The sequence below is a fragment of the Emys orbicularis genome, chromosome 1, assembly GCF_028017835.1.
Source record: "Emys orbicularis isolate rEmyOrb1 chromosome 1, rEmyOrb1.hap1, whole genome shotgun sequence".
NCBI lineage: Eukaryota > Metazoa > Chordata > Testudines > Emydidae > Emys > Emys orbicularis.
Window position 1 is genome coordinate 321,122,279 of NC_088683.1, and position 20,974 is coordinate 321,143,252.

A 20,974-nucleotide genomic window follows, 5' to 3' on the forward strand; every position below is an offset into this window, starting at 1 on the left:
GCACCTCAGATTTTTTTTTTTACTTCCAAGATAAAATCAAACAAACAAACAAAAACAAACAAAAATCTCCCATGTGCCTATAGAACATTTAAAATGAACCTTCAACTCAGAAAAAGCAAATTATAGTTACTTGAGAGAGGAACTTTAAATGAAATTAAAAATTCCTAACTAGAACACAAACATTGCCTCATACTTTCATTTCTCCTGGGAAATAGAAATAGAAACCACAAGCTCCATGATACTCTCAATTTTTTAAGAACTAGAAGTCTATCCCCCCCAAGTATTTTCTAAGGAACTGGCATTTTAGATCCCATTTTCTCTCTTTTATTTTCTCTGTTTCTATATTTGCACCTCATTTGTGCCCTTTTCTGATGGACAGCAATCCATGTTTCCTCTTTAGAACAAAATGAGAAAGTCACTTCATAGCTTGTAGCTGGGCAGAATGAAACACTTAAAGATCAATACGCTCAGCACATTTTTAAGTTTGTCACTTCCACAGTGTACTAAGTCTTCATTAACCAAAAGTTGGTAATATTGATGGATGGGTTAGCATCCACTTTCCAAGTATTTAAATGTAGTCCCTGAATAATTAGAAATGAGGATCTATTTGTGAATAATTAGAGAAAAATCTAGAGGGACCCTAATAATATGCAGTGGACCAAATTCTTTTCCGTTAAAATTGTACAACGTGGTAAAATTGAGAGAAGAATTTGGTTCAATGTGTGTAAAAGTGAAGTTAATTGACTCCAACCAGTCTGAAATTCTTCATAGGCAGGTCAAAGATTGTTTTATTCTATGCAAGGAAAGTCTAATTGCCATGGAACTTCACCAACAGAGAACATGACTCTAAAGTGGATTGCTATGCTTCATGATCCTGTGGTGGGACAGGTTTCTACCCCAGTCAGCAAAGGGCGAAAGAGCGCCTCTCAGTACCTGTGAGGCCTGCCAAACCTGAGATGGGCAGCTTCTTAAAAGGGAGGGTCCAAGCCCAGTGCAGGGTGGCACTCAGAGGAAAGCAAAACTAGAGCACAGAGCAGGGGCTGCTTACCCGGGAAAGCTGCTTAAGAGCCTTTGCTGCATGGACCCTCTGGAGACACAGAGGGACCATCTTTAATTCATTATTCTTCTTTTGTTAGGGCCCAGGGCACTCAGCCTGGGCAACCTCAGACATACAGGGGATTATGAACCCATTCCCCCTTCACAGAGACTATTGACCTTCTGCCTTGTGAGGGAAAGCAAGGGTGAGCCTGGACTGTTTTGTGGCCTGCAGGACTATTTTGTTTCCCTTTTATATTTTGAACGGCTGTTATGCCCAGAAGGGAGAGAGCTGCCTCCCTCAAACTTCCAGTCAGAGGCCCGCACCCAACATTCCAAACCAGAGCTACAGCAAGATTTACAGCCAGGAAAAGAACATCTGGGATGAGAGAGGTGCCCACCCTCGCCCCTGGAGGTATAACCTGTGAAATATCCACATGAAATTCTTAACAAATTGGGAATTACTGTGTTTCTCTGGCACTAAAGGAAGGCAATTTATCACCTTCTCCTCTGGACACTAAAGATCACAAAACCAAGCAATAAACTCAGATTATGACTGAGTCATTCATAAAATGACTCTTCCTAAGTGACACATGGAGGTAGTGGAAAACAAAATACAGACTAAAACTGCCTCCAAGCTCAAGTTACTGTATAAATGCATTGGACAACATTGATTAAAATTAAACCTAGTATAAAACCATAGCTCTGTAATACTATGATAGTGGAGTCAGTAGAATGGACATGAATTGGATGAGTTACCATGGCTGCATTAAGAATTTCTCCTTATTACTCAGATGTAAGACTTTATGAGAAGAACTCTTTCTGGTAAATAATTTGGCTTGGCAAAGTCATTTTTAGGATGAAGCAGATCAGGTGATGTCAAGAAAATATAAAGACAAGTCATCCTGTAGTATATTGGTGGTAGTAAGTACTTTGGTTTCTCACAATTCTTACTGAGCAAGAAAGATCACCAAAGCCAGTAAATATTCACTTGTTTGCACTTCAGACCCTTAAATCTAAAACCTACCTTGGGGATTTGTAATAAATGGATCCAGTGGGCAGCAAAAGGCAGAATATGAGCTTGACATCTGCTTTGCTGCTCATAATTTGGATACAGCTGTCTTGGAAGAAAACCTAGTTTTTGAGTTACAGATTCTTTCTGGGATTTGCCAAAAGACACATCTGTTCTAAGGATGAAAATTCAAACTAAACTGTGGTTAAAAGAATCTGTTAAGCCAGAGATGTTGTTTAATCTTGAGAAAGAAAAACACATTAATAGCTTTTTGTCCAAACATCAGAGCTCACACAGACCACTACTGAAAGGTGGCCCAGGACTCTGGATTTCTCTTTTCAAAAGGATTATAGTTAGGAAAGGTTGAATCCCCAAAACTTTAGATTCCAGTATGGATTTTAGTCACAAAATGTGATGAATCCTGAACCTGAAGTGAGAAAATATTGTAACACATTATGTAGCATCTCCAGACCAGTAAAGTCGGAGCCCTTGGGATGCAGCATGGGTGGCAGGAGAAAACTGGTGTGAGGGAAATAGCCCATATTTGAATTGCGACTGGGAAAACTTTCATTGTTTTATAGTGAATGCGCTTTATTCTGATAAAGATGTAAAAACAACTTTGTGTCTTTAGGTTAAAGGTCATTGGAGTAGTTCATAAACTTCCATCTAGATTAGACCCTCATGTTACTTCCCTAGCTGCCTTTCAAGGAAGCAACAACTGCCATAGGCCCATCAGAGAATGATGAATGAGTGCACGTGCTGACAAGTCATTACTAAGCTACTAAAATATTAAGCATGGGCCCCACATCCATTATCCCAGATGGAAGCTGGTACCACAGCACAAGGGAGTTGGGCAGAATCAACTATCTTTAAACCTCTGACCCCAAGACTCCATCCTGTACAGTTTAGACACAACCTAGGACGTGGCCCAAATTGGTTAGTCACTTATCTGATAATAATGGTGGCCACAATGACTTGCTTTGTCACTGTAATCCAGTAATAATTCCATTTTAAGGGAATATGTTGAAATCACTTAGCAAAGGTACCCTGACACCAGAATTGAGATATAATGGCAAAGGGTTCCTTGCTGAAAGTTCTTTGCTACCATCATCTCTTATCATAACTGTCGTACAACTGAATCTTCTCAGACTTGCATTGTATCACTGCTATGATATCTATGAGCCCACCTCCATTGTATAGATGCCATGCCTTAATCCCCCTCCTTCATGATAGTGACACTGTATCCAGACAAATCAGAGGTAAGGACCCCAGCTCTGGGAGACAGAGACCCAAGCACTCCTGCCTCTCTATTTTTTCTCTTTTAATTAAAAATAATTATGATTAGGCTGGGAAAGATTAGGTTTTTATTGGTAAAATGTCAGTAAATGTCAATTTCACTGTACACTCACAAACTGATGTAAAAATATTTCTGACAATAATAATCGAAATTTACAGATAGGCAAAGTAAGAAAAATGCTGCTTGAGAACTTATCAGAGTTTGATTTAAGGATACTTATTTTGCATATTTTGACATGTGATGTTGACTGTTTGTGTTTTAACAGTTATAAAGCTTTAAATTTTTGAATTTTAACTTCTACTGTCATAAGATAATTATTGCCTGACACCTCATTGTTTGACACCCCTCCATAACTGTGAAAATTTAAACAAATAAAAATTGAAGAAAATGCTTAAACAAAACCCATTGATATTATGTCAAAATGATAAAAAAATAAAAATCAAATTTTGCTAAGTCTGGTTACGATGTACTAGTAAGAAGAAGGTGAAAACACACCATCTCTAGTACATTATGTTTTGCCAAGTTGATGTGTAGGATTCATAATCCAAAACTGAATTTTAAAAGTTTGTTTTCCCATTACTATAAAAATGAATCCTCTCTTCTCTTGTTTACCATACTATTATGGTAAAAATAGTGAGAATTATATATACATCATATTACAAAAAAATAGTTTGTTTTCAAAGGGCTACCAAGGGGGTGAATCTATGTGCTGATCCATAGCATGAAAAACATCTTAAGAAAGCACATTTGCTTCTGTATCACATTTGGGGTCTTAGGCATAATGCCTCCTCTGTGATAATGCTGCTCAGGTCAGTTGAATCTTAAGCTTTAACAGATGATTTTGTACATCTATGTGCCTCTAAGAAATAATTACACAGACTGGTGCTCAGTTTCATTCTATTCCTGCTGATCAATCTTTTCAGTGTTTACACACTTACCTTGCCAGCAAGTCGATCAACTCAAGTTTTGACATTCCATCAGGAAGCAATCGAGGAATAGCAGCAACACATGTTCTGAAAAGATCGATTTTTGGTTTTCTCTCACCACTGAAAATTTGAAACAGAGTTTATGGATCACTGGAAGCTGACCAAACTTTAGAAATAAACATGTTCAAGGATCTATAGTTTTGCTAAAATGTGATGGAAGAGATATAAAACATCTAAAAAAATGTATCTGCTTGAGTGCCAGACCACTGGTAAGGTCCTTGGCAAAAAGTCTAAGCACTAACAATATAACAACAAGGAAACTTCTCTTAAATAAATGACTGGCTTTAGCTGTTCTTGCACAAAAGACTACCAAAACATTTGCTTATTTTTGTGGCCTTACTGTAAAACATATTATTTACCTAGCCACAGTACAGTATTTAAGAAGGCCCACATAATATACAGATTAAAGCACCAGATTCTGGCCCTCTATATGGCACTGGCATGGAGGACACCACCCACCACCCGCAGAGCACTTAGGAATTTGGAAATGGGGAGAGAGGGGGCGGCACAGCTAGTGGCCAGAGCACCTATGTTGATCCCCAGCTGATGTAACAACCTCTTGGAGGCTGTTACCAGCTGGTACAATTTATAGCAACCCTAAGTCTGCTCTAAATTGTGCAATGGCCAAACTGCTTCCTGGCAGCCCTGAGGATTGGGTGAGCCTAAAGCTCTGTGAGAACCAAGGCCAGGGCCAAAATCTTGAAATTTCTTAACATCAGGCTAAGTTTCAACCAATGATTATCTTAATGACAGATATTGCAACAAGCATGGCTTCTAGTTGTGCCACTTCCTATGATCATTACAAATATTTCTGTGAGAATGCAGGAGTAGAGTAGAAATCCTTCCTATAGTCTCCAAAAAAATGATCATTAATTTGACTATTTTTACCAAATCTTCTGCTATTTGGCTATCTGGCATTAGTAACCCATATAAATAAGCTAACCAAAGTACAATATTGTAACAGGCATGGTCTTTCACACAATTAATTATTTGTATTGCAATAGCACCCGGAGGCCCCAACCAAGATCAGTACCTCACTGTGGTAGGTACTCTACAAAAATGTATAATAAGGGAGAGACTCTGTCTTGAAAATCTTACAGTCTAAACAGACAAAGGATGGGATGGGAAATCAAGGCACAGAGAATTGATGAGACTTTCCCAAAGTCATAGAACCCAGCTCTCCAGAGTCCCAGTCCAGTACCCTCTCTAGACTACATAGGGTATTAAATTTGGATATCTTATTCTCATGCTAAATAACACAGATGGCATGAATTTAGAAACATTTAAACAAGACTAGAGAACATCACCGTTTTAATGCATTCTTGAAACTATTAATGTTACAGGTACAAACACAGCCTATACTTATTATAATATGAAGATGTGAATTTAATGGTAGTTTTGTGGCCCTTCTTGGCAGCCATTATTTCTCAGCACATTTTCATACATTCATCAGCTTGAATTTGGACTGACAAAAATCACAAATCCAAATGAATGTTCAATGTACTCTGCTTCCACTGTACAATGCATGAATATTATTTTTCATGATGAATTTCTTAATAATATCTGTACCTTAAAGTGTATCTCAATTGAATAGATTCTCATTATGAAAATCTGAATTTACTTGTGAAGTGCATTGAGATCCACTTATGAAAAGCATGATGTAAGAGCTAGGCATTGTTATCTCTAAACTATAACTTTTCATGTGAGAATTTAACGATCTAATCCTTGTGATCTGTCCTAGTACTTCATTAATATCAATACCACTAGAAGATGAAATTTGCAGGGCTTCTAGGCAGACAAAGCAGGTTCAGTATTAGACATTTAATTAGTATACAATTCTTTACTAGCAGTCACTAGGGCTAATAGTTTGTGCGTTGAGTGGAAGCTTGTGAACTAACAGTTCAAGAAGAAACCTCTATAATGGTAGATGTGAAAATATTTATAAATATTATGTCTCTAGGTTGTTCCAGTAGTTTAGCAACTGTTCAGAGCACTCCTATGGGAGGATCCAAATCTGACAAGACTTCATGTTCAGACATTATCTGGGCTAGTGAGGGTTCTGTGGACATAACATGCAAGATTTTACTAAGGAATGGCTGACATAGCTCTGCAGCGATCTCTTTGATTGATTCAGGAACCCATATGATGAATTCTGGATGAAGTTGCTTCCACCTGTTTTCAGCTGGAAGGACAGTGTTTGCATGTTGAGGGTGGGAAATTAAAGCAGAATAGAAAGGAATTTTTTTTTAAGTCTACAAAAATTATTACAGTAATTGTAAAAAAATGTGTATACTGTATGCAACTTTGGCATATGATGGCTTTGAGTGCAGTGCAAAGATTGGTAGACCCCTGCGTGGATGCAAAATTTGTATCCGCATCTGATCTGTGATCTGCAAAGATGGTCCATGGATGTGGATATCCAGGGATATAAGTGGATATCCGCAGATTTGCAGGGATCTAGATATAAAATTTGGATCTGCATCCATCCGCGATCTGCAAATATAAAGCGGATACCCACAGATTTGCAAGCTCTAGCAATCGGAGGCTCTGCAAACATTTAGGAACTGTGAGAGAGGTTTTAATGATTTTGTTCAGTTTCGGGAGAGGGAGGGCCTGTCCACACTTTGGCCAATTCTGGAGGACTGGGTACTTCAGTACATGGTGTCAGTGGCAAGCCAGGGGCTGGCGTCATCAACCATCTCCACTTTCCTATTGGGACTTACATTTGTCAGTAGGCTGAATGGTTACCAAGATGCTTGTGGCGGGATTTCAGTTGGCAGGTTTATAGTGGGGTAGTCATCAAGCACTGGCCCCAAAGATGACCCATGTTGCCCCATCACTGTTAATACACTTAAGGTTTTGGTGAAAATTCCTGATCTTATATGTCGTTGTGAACAAGAGGCAACCTTGGTCAGGGCGGCATTCCTGGTAGAATTTTTGGGGGCTTTTAGGATCAGCAAATTAGTGCCTGGGCCATGGAGGGACACTTTGGGAGGGCTTTGGAATTCAGCTAATCATCCTCACAATGTAAATGCCTATCTTAACATTGAGGATGTCAAAGACAGATTTGGGAGGCCGGGGTCAATCCATTATACTGTAGGATGGTGGCGAGCTGAGAATCTGCCCTGTGGGGGCCATGAGGGCATATATTGCAATAAGACCAAATAAAGATGGGCCCCTCTTTATTCACAGTGACGGAAGCCCCCTCACAACATTCCAGTCTGTTATAGTTTTAAGATGGGGCTGATGACGCGGGGCTTCCAGCTCATAAATTTGTTTCCTATTCATTTCGGATCAAGGTGGCTACAGCGACGGTGCAGCTGGGTCTGGGGGCAAAGGCAATTCAGGCAATTGGGCGCTGGCATTCTAATGAATACAGGATGCATGTGAAACCCCAGGTTCGGAATCAGAAATAATTTTGCTTATGTTTCCATTTCAGACAATTGCAGATGGGTTAGGCAGCCAGTGGGGAAAATAAGAGCGGCCATATTGAGTCAGAGCAAAGGTCCATCTAGCCCCGTATCCTGTCTTCTGATAGTGGCCAATGCCAGGTGCCCCAAAGGGAATGAACAGAACAGGTGTGGATCTGTGGGCACAATATTGTGTATACAGTGCACAGGCTGGCTTCCAGGTTGACAGGAGGTTCACAGCTCAGCCTCAGTGGTGAAGCAATCCAGAGATAGCATGGCAGGAGGGGCATGATACGGCACCAGTGGATGCCCCTTGTATACTCTGGTGACCGGATATGACTGTACTTCACCTTGGGGAAAATGATTTGGGAAAGTGTAAAGGGGTAGACTTGATGTTCAGAAACAAGAGGGACTTGGTACAGATCCTATACATTTTCCCAGGAGTAAAAATTATTTACTTATTCAGGGAGGATGGGGTCCACCTATCTCACTGGAGAGCTGATCTATTTTTGGCTGACATTAAAGAAGGCCTCAGTAAATACCTGGCTAAGTATGGGGAGGAGGCAGCCAAGCAAATTACTGGCACCTCCTTGCAGCAGATGTCCAGTGCAGGTACTTCATAGGGATTGGATACGTTGATCAGATAAAATGGATTAGTCAAGGATTGAAAGGAGGCATTCTTTAAAGGAGCAGAGAAAGAGGGTTTGGGGCTCCCATTACTAGCATGGCAGGGAGTCAAACCATCTCCCCTTTTCCCCCCCCTCTTAACAAGAGACATAGTATGTCTGCCTGGGCTGGAAAAAAAGTGTGTGTGTCAAGACCTTTAATTTTTCCTAAAAAGCTTGGACACCCAAAATGCTTTGAAATGGCTGTGAGCACTGTGGGTATCGCGATATGAAAAAACATACCAAGCATAATACTTTGATGCTGAAATAGCATTATTATTATTTACATAGTAACATTAGTGTGCATGACGTTTAATAGAAATAAAAGATGACAAGGTTCCTGACCAGAAGAGCTTACAATCTAATTTAGACTAACAGAGCAATGGGAACCAACAAAGGAGGACAGAAGAAAGGCAGTTACAACACAAAGATTATTCACAGCTGTAACAACAGCTGGATTTCAGCCAATTAGTGGAGTTGATTGGGTATTCGTTGTACTGCTGGTAAGTTGGCCATTTTGTCTGACAAACCTATTAAAACTCCACAACAGTCCAGTTGCCTCTCTACTGCCATATCTCTCCAATGGCCTCCTTCCCTACAAGGGACAAGCCTCCCTTAAAGGGCTAGCTCTCTGATTGTACAAGAACTCGCTCTGTCCCTTCCACAACAAGGATGGGCAACGTCTGTCCAATGATCTGACTCCTCTTTTAATCAAGGCAGTTCTCTGCAAGGGGCCGCCCTGCTTCCTTCATCACATGACACCTCAGATTGCTCTGTAGCTAGTAAAAATCCCTTTCCCATAGAACACTCAACAGAGAACTTGTTCAATGACTCATACTGGATGTATTTATGAATGCACCAGTGAAGAAATGCTCCTTTTAACCCTCTTAAATTTGAGGCCATCACCACAAGATGACTTGGGACTGTAATGAAGGTTTGATTTTTGACTGGTGTCATGGACATTGAGGGGAAATTTCAAAACTTCTTTACTATTAACTAGTTCTCAAAATTTACTGCCACCATTTTGAAGTTCAGTGATGGCAGAAATATTTAGCAACAGTGGTCTGAGTCATTCCTTTGCATACTCTGCTGATAGGCCTGCACTGTGGACACTGGTGCTTTTTACACTACCTTCCCATTCCTAAAATTCTGAGGTAATTTTGGCTGTTTTGGGGGAGTAAATCCAATTTCCAAAATTACCACATGCATGCAAATAAATACTAAAATCCAGAAAAACAAAGCTATATTTTCTGATGAAGAGAGGGGGTGACGTCACGGACCGTTCCTGCTGTACCCACAAATGGTGGATTTCACAAAAGGCACTAAGTGTATGCATTAGCAAACTGTACTTGTTACACTCTGTCCCTATGACAGCTAAGACAGAACTTGAGACTGGTTGGAAAAAATAAAGCAAAAGTTCCTTCTGAGTTTTTTTTCAATCATACAGGATTTTGCTTTACTTTTATTTAACACTCACGTGATCATGTCTTCAGGTTCCTTGTTTAACATCTGTATGTTAGTTAGCATCATACATCGTCCGACTTCTTTATCGAGATGTCTTAGTATGTTGTCCACAGCTTTTCTTACTTGAGAATAATACAATGACATACCTGTAAAATATATATTTCAATTTTTAAAGAAGAACATAATATTAATAGAGATTCAGGCATTTTGAAGAAGGGAGAGCTTATTCCAGTAGTGCTACAAGAAGTAAAACAACACTAAGTTTTAACTATGATGTAACCTATTGCCTCAACTACTACATCCTGATTCAGAGCCAGATCAGCCATCCTCTCTCATGGTGAGTAGTACCTTACTCTGAGAGTAGTCCCAATGATTTGGACTACTTATGGAGAAAGATACTAACACAGCCTTAGTAGCTTAGTAACTGAAATCTGGCTGTAAGTGGTTAAATGGAAACTGAATTTTGTATAATTCTAGTCCACGTCCTGAAAAGCTTTATTATATATTTAGCCACCCTCTGAGACTTTGAGAGCTTTAAAAAAAACCTGACAAAAATAAAGGTTTTGAGCAAGCAGCTAGTCTTAAAATTAACACAAAAATTGGATTTGAACTAGCTCTCAAAATACTCTTTTGGTATGAAAAATTAGGTCATGCTGTTTTGTATTAAATACAATATTAGTTTCATGCTGTGATACACTAGCCAATGGAAATCAGATAATTTAAAAGTAGATATAATTTTCACAATTAAAAATGTAAACCTCAAAATATAACGCTTCCTACTTTTATCCTATTAGGCTGAGCTTTTCAAAGAATCCCAAGGAAACTTTATATAAATCACCACCAATCAAGAAGTATTTCTTAATCTGCTTTTCTCTAACCATTTCACTTTTTAGCAGATAAAGCCAGCGTAGGTTCAGAACTCTGAAATGACCTCAACATTCAACTTCTTCATATGCTCTAAATCCCCTGGTAGAGTGGGAAACATATGAATAAGTAATCTACCATGATTTTATATTATATTGAACATGAATAATTGACTCTCCATTTCATTTCAGGATTAGAATTCTGTTTATAAAACAAAAAAGTGAATGCAGCCTCACTAAGTGGAAACCAGACTGGTGCTAAATATTTTGCTGCAAAACTATAGTAACAAGAAATAAATTAGTAACAAGAATTCAATCCTGCAGATTTTTACTACTAGCTGCAGAGCTTACTAACGCGAGTAGTAATTGAAATAAATATGATTAGCACTAATACCTAGTAGTAATTGTTTATAGGATTGGGCCTTACATTTTTATGGTTTTTATTATCATGATTATATACTATAGTACACAAAAGTCTTTTTCATTGGTGGGGAATTATACTGTACTTGCACTTAAAAGTTTCTTCCAGTACTTAAAATATAGATACTCTACAACTGATGGTGTTTCTCAAACTGGTGGATACATGTGGAGTACAAACACTGTATTTCAATTACTAGCAGGGAAACTGAATAAACAAATATTCAGCATTCAGAAGATTTATCGATTTACCTACATACTCAATGAATTATGAAATATATCCCAATAAGCTTAAATTTAAGAAAATAGAATTAATCAGTCTAAAGGATATATTTAACTGAAAATAGATGATAAATAAAAATACAATTAAATACATATCTATATTAAAATTTTCTATATATTCACTTAGGAGTATTGTACATGGTTACACTGGTCATTATAAGTTTTCACATTATTACATGCCTGTTACTGACCTATCATTTTAGCTTCCTCCTCTGTGAGAGTTTTGCTTAAGTAAGTTTTCTTCACTCTTAGAGTGTTTCCAGAGGGAAGGACAGCTCCAGTAACTGGCATTGGAGGTTCACCATCTTTTTGCTGCAAGCTATCAGCAATCACCAAGAAAGCTCTCAGACCAATATTCATTCTCTGTAAAGTTCAAAATGTGAATGAATAGCATAATCAAATAATTACCACCCTTTTCACATTTCAAAAATCACATTTATCAGAAATAAAATTTTGCTATACCAAATTGGAATAAATTAATTTACAGAGATATTTCCCTCTGCCAAAATCTGAACAGAATAAAATAATGTTTCTACTCAACTACATTAAATGTTAGCACATATATTTATGTCTATAATGCAAACTTCATACAGTTGTGGCAATTACAAAAAATCTATGGTATAACCATTCAACAATATTTCCTACAGTGCATCATATCTTGTATTAAATAAGGCTAAAATAAAAAACGGTTACTCACCTTCTCGTAACTGTTGTTCTTTGAGATGTGCTGTTCATGTCCATTCCAATCAGGTGTGCGCGTGCTGCGTGCACGACAGCCGGAAGATTTCCCCCCTAGCAGTATCCGTAGGGTTGGCTGGGCATCCCTGGAGTCGCGCCTATATGGCACCCAATATAGGGCCCTGCCAACTCGACCTCCCCATAGTTCCTTCTTGCTGGGGACTCTGACAGAGTGGTAGAAGGGAGGGTATTGGAATGGACATGAACACCACATCTTGAAGAACAACAGTTACGATAAGGTGAGTAACCATTTTTTCTTCTTCGAGTGCTTGTTCATGTCAATTCCAATCAGGTGAATCACAAGCCAAAGTTCAGGAGGCAGGGTTGGAGTCGTCCATTGATCGTAGTACCACTCTATCAAAGGCCACGTTGTCTCTGGCCTGCTGGGTGATTGCGTAATATGTGGTGAAACTGCGTATGGAGGACCACGTCGCTGCCCTGCATATTTCCTGAGTAGGAACTGAGCCAGGAAAGCGGCTGAAAACGCCTGCGCCCTGGTGGAGTGTGCGGTGATTGGAGGGGCAAGCACCACTGCCAGGTTGTAGCACTCTCGGATGTAGGACAAAATCCACAACAAAATTCATTGAGAGGAGACTGCAAGACCTTTTATCCTGTCTGCCACAGCCACAAACAGTTGAATGGACTTCTGGAACAGTTTCATTCTTTCAATGTAAACGGCTAATGCTCTGCAGATGTCCAATGAGTGAAGCCTCTGCTCCCTGCCACTCGAGTGTGGTTTAGAATAGAAGACTGGGAGGAAGATGTCCTGGTTGATATGAAACTGGGAGACAACCTTCAGGAGGAATGCAGGATGTGGCCTGAGCTGAATCTTGTCCTTATAGAACACCATTTAAGGGCGCTCTAATGTTAGGGCCTTGAGCTTGGACACCCTCCTGGCTGAGGTTATCGCTACCAGAAATGCCACCTTCTATGACAAGTAAAGCAGGGAACAAGTCGCCAGTGGTTTGAAGGGTGGCCCCATCAATTTGGACAGGACCAGATTGAGATCCCAGGCTGGGACCGGCTGCCTGACATGCGTGTATAGCCTGTCAAGACCTTTTAGGAAACGGCTGACCATAGGGTTGATGAAGATTGACCGGCCCTCTGCGCCTGGATGGAAGGCAGAGATGGCGGCCAAGTGAACCTTTATTGATGACATGGACAGCCCCTGCTGCTTGAGATGCAGGAGATAGTCTAATATAAGTGGCACGGAGACAAGCGTCAGAAATGAACGGTGCTGTGCCGACCAGACTGAAAATCTCTTCCACTTGGCAAGGTAGGTAGCCCTGGTAGAAGGCTTCCTACTGCCTAGGATGACTTGTCTAACCTGGTCCGAGCAAGAGAGCTCCGCCGGATTCAGTCACGGAGCTTCCATGCTGTGAGGTGCAGCGGCTCGAGGTTTGGGTGTTGGAGACGGCTGTGGTCCTGAGTTAGTAAGTCCGGGAAGAGCGGCAAGGTGACTAGAGCATTTGCAAGAGCGATGTGTACCAGTGCTGGCGGGGCCAGGCTGGAGCTATCAATATCACCGAAGCTTGCTCCCTCCGTACCTTGAGGAGCACCTTGTGAACGAGTGGTATGGGTGGAAACGCGTATAGGAGATGGCCTCCCCATGGGAGGAGGAACGCATCTGCAATGGAGCCCGGGCTGTGATTCAGGAAGGAGCAAAACTTCTGGCACTTCCTGTTGCGTCGCGTGGTGAACAGGTCTATCTGGGGAAAACCCCTGAGTTCGCAATGTCCAGGCAAAGGGACCACTCGTGGCCTTGGAACAACCTGCTGAGATAGTCCTCCAACTCGTTCTATACTCCAGGGAGGTACAATGCTTGCAGGTGTATCGAATGCTCTACATAGAAGTCCCACAGCATGAGGGCTTCCTGGCACAGGGGAGAGGAGCGTGCACCCCCCAACTTGTTGATATAAAACATTGCCGTGGTGTTGTCTGTCATAACTGATACACATCTCCCTGTTAAGTGGGCTCGGAAAGTCTGACACACCAGGAGTACTGCTCTCAGCTCTCTGACGTTGATGTGGAGAACGAGTTCCGCCTGAGACCAGAGGCCTTGTATCCTGAGGTCTCCCAAATGTGCTCCCCAGCCAACAACTGACGCATCTGTCACTAGGAAGAGAGACGGCTGAGGGCTGGTAGTATGGGCTCCCACACATACTACCTGTGGGTCGAGCCACCACTGGAGGGCATTGAGGATGAGCGAGGTAGAGTCACAACCCTGTCCAAACTGTCCCGAGCCGGCCGATACACCGAGGTTAGCCACAATTAGAGAGGCCGGAGTCTGAGCCTGGTGTGTTGCACCACAAAGGTACAAGCGGCCGTGTGTCCTAGAAGTTTCAGGCAATTCCTTGCTGTGGTGGTGGGGAACTGCCTGAGACCTCTTATGATGTCGCCGAGGGACCAAAACCTTGCTTCCAGGAGGTAGCAAGGCTTGTGTCAACTCCAGTACTTCCCCTATAAACTCTATCTTCTGAACCGGGGAGAGCGTTGATTTCCCCTCGTTCAGAAGGAGGCCCAGTTTGTCAAATGTTGTTCTTATGAGACTTGTGCCTCCATTTGAGATCTGGTGCCGCCCTTGATGAGCCAGTCATCGAGGTATGGGAACACCTGTACCTGCCGCCTGCGCAGGAACGCGGCCACGACTGCCATGCACTTAGTGAACATGTGAGGTGCTGCTGACAGGCTGAAAGGGAGGACTGTGAAATGATAGTGGGTGCTGCTCACCACAATCCTGAGGTATTTTCTGTGGGACGGAGTTATTGCTATGTGAAAGTAAGCATCCTTCAAGTCGAGGGCAGCATACCAGTCTCCTGGATCTAATGATGGGATGATGGAGGCCAAAGAGACCACATGGAACTTGAGCTTCTTCATGAACTTGTTGAGTTCTCGCAGGTCTAGGATGGGTTTGAGCCCACCTTTGGCTTTTGGTATTAGGAAATACCGGGAATAGAAACCCTTACCCTTCTGCTCCTGAGGAACCTCTTCCACTGCCCCAGTGAAAGGAGCGAGTGCACCTCCTGTATAAGGAGTTGCTTGTGAGAAGGGTCCCTGAAGAGGGACTGGGAAGGGGGGTGGAAGGGCAGGAGGGCACAGAATTGGATGGAGTATCCCCTCTTTACTGTGCGGACCACCCAGCAGTCCATGCCCGGTAGAAGGGGGACAGTCAAGACAAAAAGGTAAGGCGGGGTAGATCCAGTTCTTGTCCTGGTGTGCGGTCCTCGACTACACCTTCAAAAGGCCAGTTTGGGTCTCAAAGGTGGCTTGGGTTGGCCAGAGCTCTGACCTGAGGATGGGTGTGGTCTTTTCCTGCCACCCGTATTCCTCCTCCAGGAACCAACCTGTCGGTTTTGTTGGTAAAACTGCTGAGGAGGCTGCAGCCTGAAGTGCCTGCACTGTGTAGTGGGGATGTGTATGCCCAGGTACTTGAGGGTGGCTCTTGAGTCTTTTAAACTGTGCAGTATCCTGTCTGTCTTTTCAGAGAAAAGGGCCTGACCTTCAAAGGGTAGGTCTTGGATGGTCTCTTGGACTTTGTAAGGAAGCCCAGAGACCTTGAGCCAAGAGGACCTTCTCAGGGCCATCCCTGTAGCCATGGTTCGGGCTGCTGTGTCGGCACAATCAAGAACCGCCTGTAAGGAGGCCTAGAAATGAGTTTATCTTCCTCCACCAAGGCATTAAATTTGGAGCGGGAGTCTGGTGGCAATAGCTCGGCAAACTTGGCCATTGCTCCACAGGTGTTAAAGGAGTACCGACTAATGATGGCCTGTTGGTTTGAAATGCGGCGCTCCAAACCACTGGTGGAGTAGACTTTTCTCCCGAACAAGTCCACCTTTTTCGCCTCCTGATTTTTAGGGGAGGGTCCCTGAAACCCCTGACGCTCCCTTTAGTTTGCAGCATCCACCACCGAAGAGTTGGGTGGAGGGTGGGAATAGAGATGCTCATATCCCCTTGAGGGGATGAAATAGCGTCTCTCTTTTCTCTTCGCTGTAGGGGGCAAAGAGGCCGGCGTCTGCGACAAAGTTATTGTGGTCTCAGTTATAGTTTTGATGAGTGGCAACGCAATGTGCGAGGGCCCAGAGGGGTTGAGGATGTCCACCCTGGGAACAGCATCTTCTACCAGCTCCTCTGCCTGGATCCCCAGGTTCTGGGCCACCTTGCACAACAACTGTTGCAGGACCCTGCTATCTTCCAAGGCGGAGTCCGTTGACGTGCCCACAACAGCCTCATCTGGGGAGGAGGAGGCCGAGAGCACCAGCACATGGCCTTGGTCACTGCCCTCAGCCCCAAGACGGTCACGTTGTCTATTGGGCTGCTATAACGCTGGTGTCGCAGTCCCCGGTGCCGAGGAGGTCAGTGCCGAGATGGTCATCGGTGCCATGGTGCTTGCCGGTGCCGGGGTGGTCACCGGCGTGGAGGAATGAGCGGCAGGCAGAGGTATCGGTGGCGTCTCCGGTGCCAGCTGCTGTGTGGGGGTGAAGGATGCCGACATGACCGACGCCGACCTGGATCTCAATGCCTGGCTCTGACCCTGGGCTTGATGATAGGCCCAGGGAGTCCAAAAGAGCCACTGAGCTGGTGGTTGCCATTGAGGTGGCCACGGCACTAGAGGAGGCTGGTGGTGTCGCCAAGATCTAGACCTCCTGCTGCTGGACCTATCTGACTGATAGGACTCTGCCTCAGACTCTGAGGTCTCCAAAACGGAAGACCACAGAGGAGCGGTAATGGGTCGTGCCGACGAGCAGTGCCGGGCCCCTGGGGACTGGTGCAGTCCCCCCATGTGGGCGGCCGGCACCAGGGAGTGGCGTCGTCGAGATGGGGAGCGGTGCAACATCATCTCCGGCTTGCCCCTAGATGGGATAGGTGGCCGGGTTATGACCAGTGCCTCATCCCACCTTGGAGAAGGCAGTGTTGTGAAGCGAAAAAGGTCCTGTGCCGCCTCAAAAGTCTCTGGAGAGGAGGGGAGTTGAATATTCCGGCCATGACAGTCCGGAGAATGGTAGTGGGCCTGACTTGACTGGACCCCCCTGGGAGGTGCCGGGCCCAACATAGGCTGGATGGGCTGAGGCCTCCCTGTCACTGGCTCCTAAGGCTTAGGATGGGGAGAGCGCCCTCTCTCCTGCCTCTTTTTCTTCTGGAGCACCGTGGATGAAGACCGGTGGCTACCAGAAGTCTTATACTTGGCACTCTGTGTCAGGAGTCCTTAGCCTCCTTCCTTGGTACCGGCTTGCATGCTGTCGGTGCCGGTGTGCTGTGCACAGAGGAGGCACTCGGCACCGGCTCCGCCGACTCTGGGTCGGACAGAGGGCTGCCTCCATGAGAACAATTCTAAGTCTCTGCTCACGATCCTTAAGGTTCCTCTGCTGAAACCCTTTGCAAATGCGGCACTTGTCCCTTTGGTGACTCTCATCAGGGCACTTCAAACAAGAAGTGTACGAGTTGCTCCTTGGCATCAATTTACCCCGCAGACTTCACACAGTTTGAATCCCGGCGACTGAGGCATACCCTGGTGCTGAGGGATGAAACGGGGGGAGGGAAGGAGGAGGAACCCTGCAACGGAAACTTAGAGAAACTACTAACACTGCTAATACTACTAACTAAGACTCTAACTGTATAGAAATGACAGTGGGACACTTCTAGAGGCACTTGCAGAAGCAAGAGCAAGGGATGTTACAGCTAGCCATCACTGGCAGTAAGAAGGAACTGAGGGATGGTTGGGTTGGCAGGGCGCTATATTGGGCGCCATGTAGGCACGACTCCAGGGGGCGCCCAGGCCGACTCTACAGATACTGCCAGGGGAAAAATCTTCCGGCTGTCGTGCACAGCACACGCACACCTGATTGGAATTGACATGAACAAGCGCGTGAAGAAGAATATAAATTATTCTGAGCAATCAAAATTGAAGCTGAACATAATGCAATAAATACATATTTCAGTAAAAAGTGTGCATATATGTCATACCTCTGGATTGAGACTGAAAGCTTTTGCTGGTTTTCCAACACAAAGAAAGTCAAAGATAATTTCTTTCATTGCAAAATCTAAACGTTCCTAAAATGGAAAAAATTGTTACAAATCATATGAAATTGCTTCTTTTGTTAAAGGCAATAGAAATATTGAAGCAGGATGTCATCAGGATTTATTTAAATTTATTTAGGATCAGATTTTCAAAAGTGCACAGCACCCACAACTTGTTCCAGACTTTCAGTAGAGCTCAGCTCCTATTCCAACTCCTATCTAAATAGAAGTTGCTGAGTATTGAGCACTTTTGAAAATCTGGCCATTTAATTTAGGTACCTAAATGAGCGACTTTAAAAGTCTCTTTTTTAATTATTTAAATTTCACTTGAGCAATTGTAGTACTAATGTGCTATTTTATAAAACAAAAGTCTATTCACAGATGCAAAGCATCTAAATTTCAGCAAAGCATTTAAGTATATGCTTAAGTGCATCCCCATTTAGCAAAGTACTTAAGCGAGGGCTTAATTTTAAGCACACATGTAAGTGCTTTGCTAAATGCAGGGCTGCCCAGAGGATTCAGGGGGCCTGGGGCAAAGCAATTTTGGGGGCTCCTTCCATAAAAAAAAGTTGCAATACTATAGAATACTATATTCTCGTGGGGGCCCCTGTGGGGCCCGGGGCCTGGGGTAAATTGCCCCACTTGCCCCCCCCGGGCGGCCCTGGCTAAATGGGGATGGTTTGCTGAACTGGAGCCACAGAGGAGACTAGCATTCCATTGATGAGTGCAGAATTTATGTGGTAAACTCCCATTACTACCAAATAACATTTTGTGTGTCAGTCCCTGGTGCATTAAAATGGCATTACTGGAACTGATCCTGTCACTTTCCCTTGTTCTACACCAGTGTGACTTCACTATCATTTCTAGCCTAATCCACACCCACAATTTACCATTGCCTAGGAGAAGGCTATCAATAGTGAGGGATGAATAAAGTGACATAATACCGAGTTTATTCTTCCATTAATAATTTATTAGGAAAATAAATTATTCATTACTTGGACACAGTTCTTTTCCATACCTGTGCAATGAACTGTATAATTTTCACAAAGATGTTTAGAGGCATATCCCTTGGCACCACACCACGGGACCCTTTTGGGAATAGCGTTGTGACAATGGTTATAAGTCGACTAAGAAAAGAAAAAAGCAAGCATCAGCACAGTTCCATTCCTTGCAGATGAGTGGCAGGTGTATCTTCTTGTTTAATTATCCCAAATTCTGTCTGGAAATCTCATTTAGAAAGCCTCAAGTATAGAAAGGCTTTTCCAAATTAAAAGGTACAATAGTACCTTGCTCTATTTCTTTGTTTCTACATTTGACTGAGCTATTGCTATTTTGTTATTGTGCTGCAAGCATCCACAATCCTGCCAATAACACACTTCTCTTTCTATTTCCACTATTTCCAGAAGCAAAGAGTGAGTCTGTCTATATTCCGGCTCTTCCAAAAGCAAAAGCTTTTGGTATAGTAATTGCAAAAAGCAGGAGAAAAATTGTTAAATGTCACAAAAAGGAACATTTTATTGTGCACATTTGACAGCAGAATCTCTTCTAGGTCAAGGACACTCAGTGGAGCCACTGGACTTCTACAATGGAAACATCCACAGCAAAGGGGCCTGGTTACAATTACAACTGCAAAACTTTACCTCTGGGTAGCTGTATTGCTTTCACATTTAATTCTAATCATGTAAACCCACAGTAGTCTGTACAGAGACTCCAGTGCAACTCGAGCCATTTTGGGGTCCTTGTTCTAGAAGAAAAACACAAGCAAACAGTAGATTTCAGCCAGTTAAGTCTTAACTCTACAAATCCTTCTAATTTTTTCTTGGAGCACAACCTATAAAGGAAGTTTGGGCTGCATAGCCACTCTTAGTGCTGGCCAAGATTTATAGCTTTGGTACTGAGCATCACAAAAAGATGTGGAAACACACAGCTACTTGATGCCCAAATATAGTACTGGCACACAGAAAAACATATAAAATTATCATTGTACAGAATTTAATCTTAAAATTTGTTTAAAACTTATTTCTAAATGACCCATCTTTTAAAATACTATTAAAGATTTCAGACATCCTAAGTGCCTTTGTTAGCATAAAACAGATGAGATATAGTGCAATTAAGAAACACTATGGAAACCAATCCTATTCAAATCTAGACAAAAATTTCATCTTCAATTAAGCTGTCGGACTTTTTTTAATACAAATCTTATTCCATTTTTATGCACTGATATTAAGCATATACCCAATAAATTTATTATATACTACACACATTTAAAAATGCCAAAATTTAAACTTAGATAGAATGCCCAGTTGGACTGGGTAACATTTGAGGCTGAGAACATCTGTGTTGGTTTTTTTCAGAAGAGTTTGAACCAGTAAAGTCTCTTGTTTCCCCTTCGTCTGGTGTGCTGCTCAGTTGTTTTAGCCTTTGGGTACCTAACTGAGATTCTGTCCACCATGTGCCTCTGTCACACAGCCTTTGGGCTGAAATAATGGTCACAGACCCCTCTCTGTCTTCTACAGATGGCTCCTAGCCATTGGTCCATTTAATTGCCAATCTACTGGTCCCTCCCTTGAGCTACCCTCAAAGTCTGCAGATTAGTATAGTATTTCTATTAGGACCAAACCAGAAGTGGCGGTTAGCAAAGGCACATAAATTATGAGAAATACTAGGTTTGATTATATTTTCAAGCTTTATCATTATTACTAATAAAAATCCACATTGAATATTACTCGAAATTAATACTTAACTTGAACTCTGAAATTATAACAGGTATATTTAGTATTCATAAAGCAC

General features: G+C 42.6%; 1 protein-coding gene across 2 annotated transcripts in view; it reads right to left on the reverse strand.

Annotated features, from left to right (window-relative positions):
- FRY (FRY microtubule binding protein) overlaps positions 1 to 20,974 on the reverse strand; it is a 297,837-nt gene that overhangs the window by 146,623 nt on the left and 130,240 nt on the right. For both annotated transcript variants that reach the window (XM_065403807.1, XM_065403815.1), the window contains exons 12-17: positions 19,825 to 19,928; positions 19,203 to 19,311; positions 18,131 to 18,217; positions 11,623 to 11,794; positions 9,883 to 10,015; positions 4,283 to 4,390 (exon numbers count right to left, since the gene is read on the reverse strand). In XM_065403807.1, the coding sequence (XP_065259879.1) occupies positions 4,283 to 4,390; positions 9,883 to 10,015; positions 11,623 to 11,794; positions 18,131 to 18,217; positions 19,203 to 19,311; positions 19,825 to 19,928 (713 nt within the window). The remainder of the gene's footprint in view (positions 1 to 4,282; positions 4,391 to 9,882; positions 10,016 to 11,622; positions 11,795 to 18,130; positions 18,218 to 19,202; positions 19,312 to 19,824; positions 19,929 to 20,974) is intronic.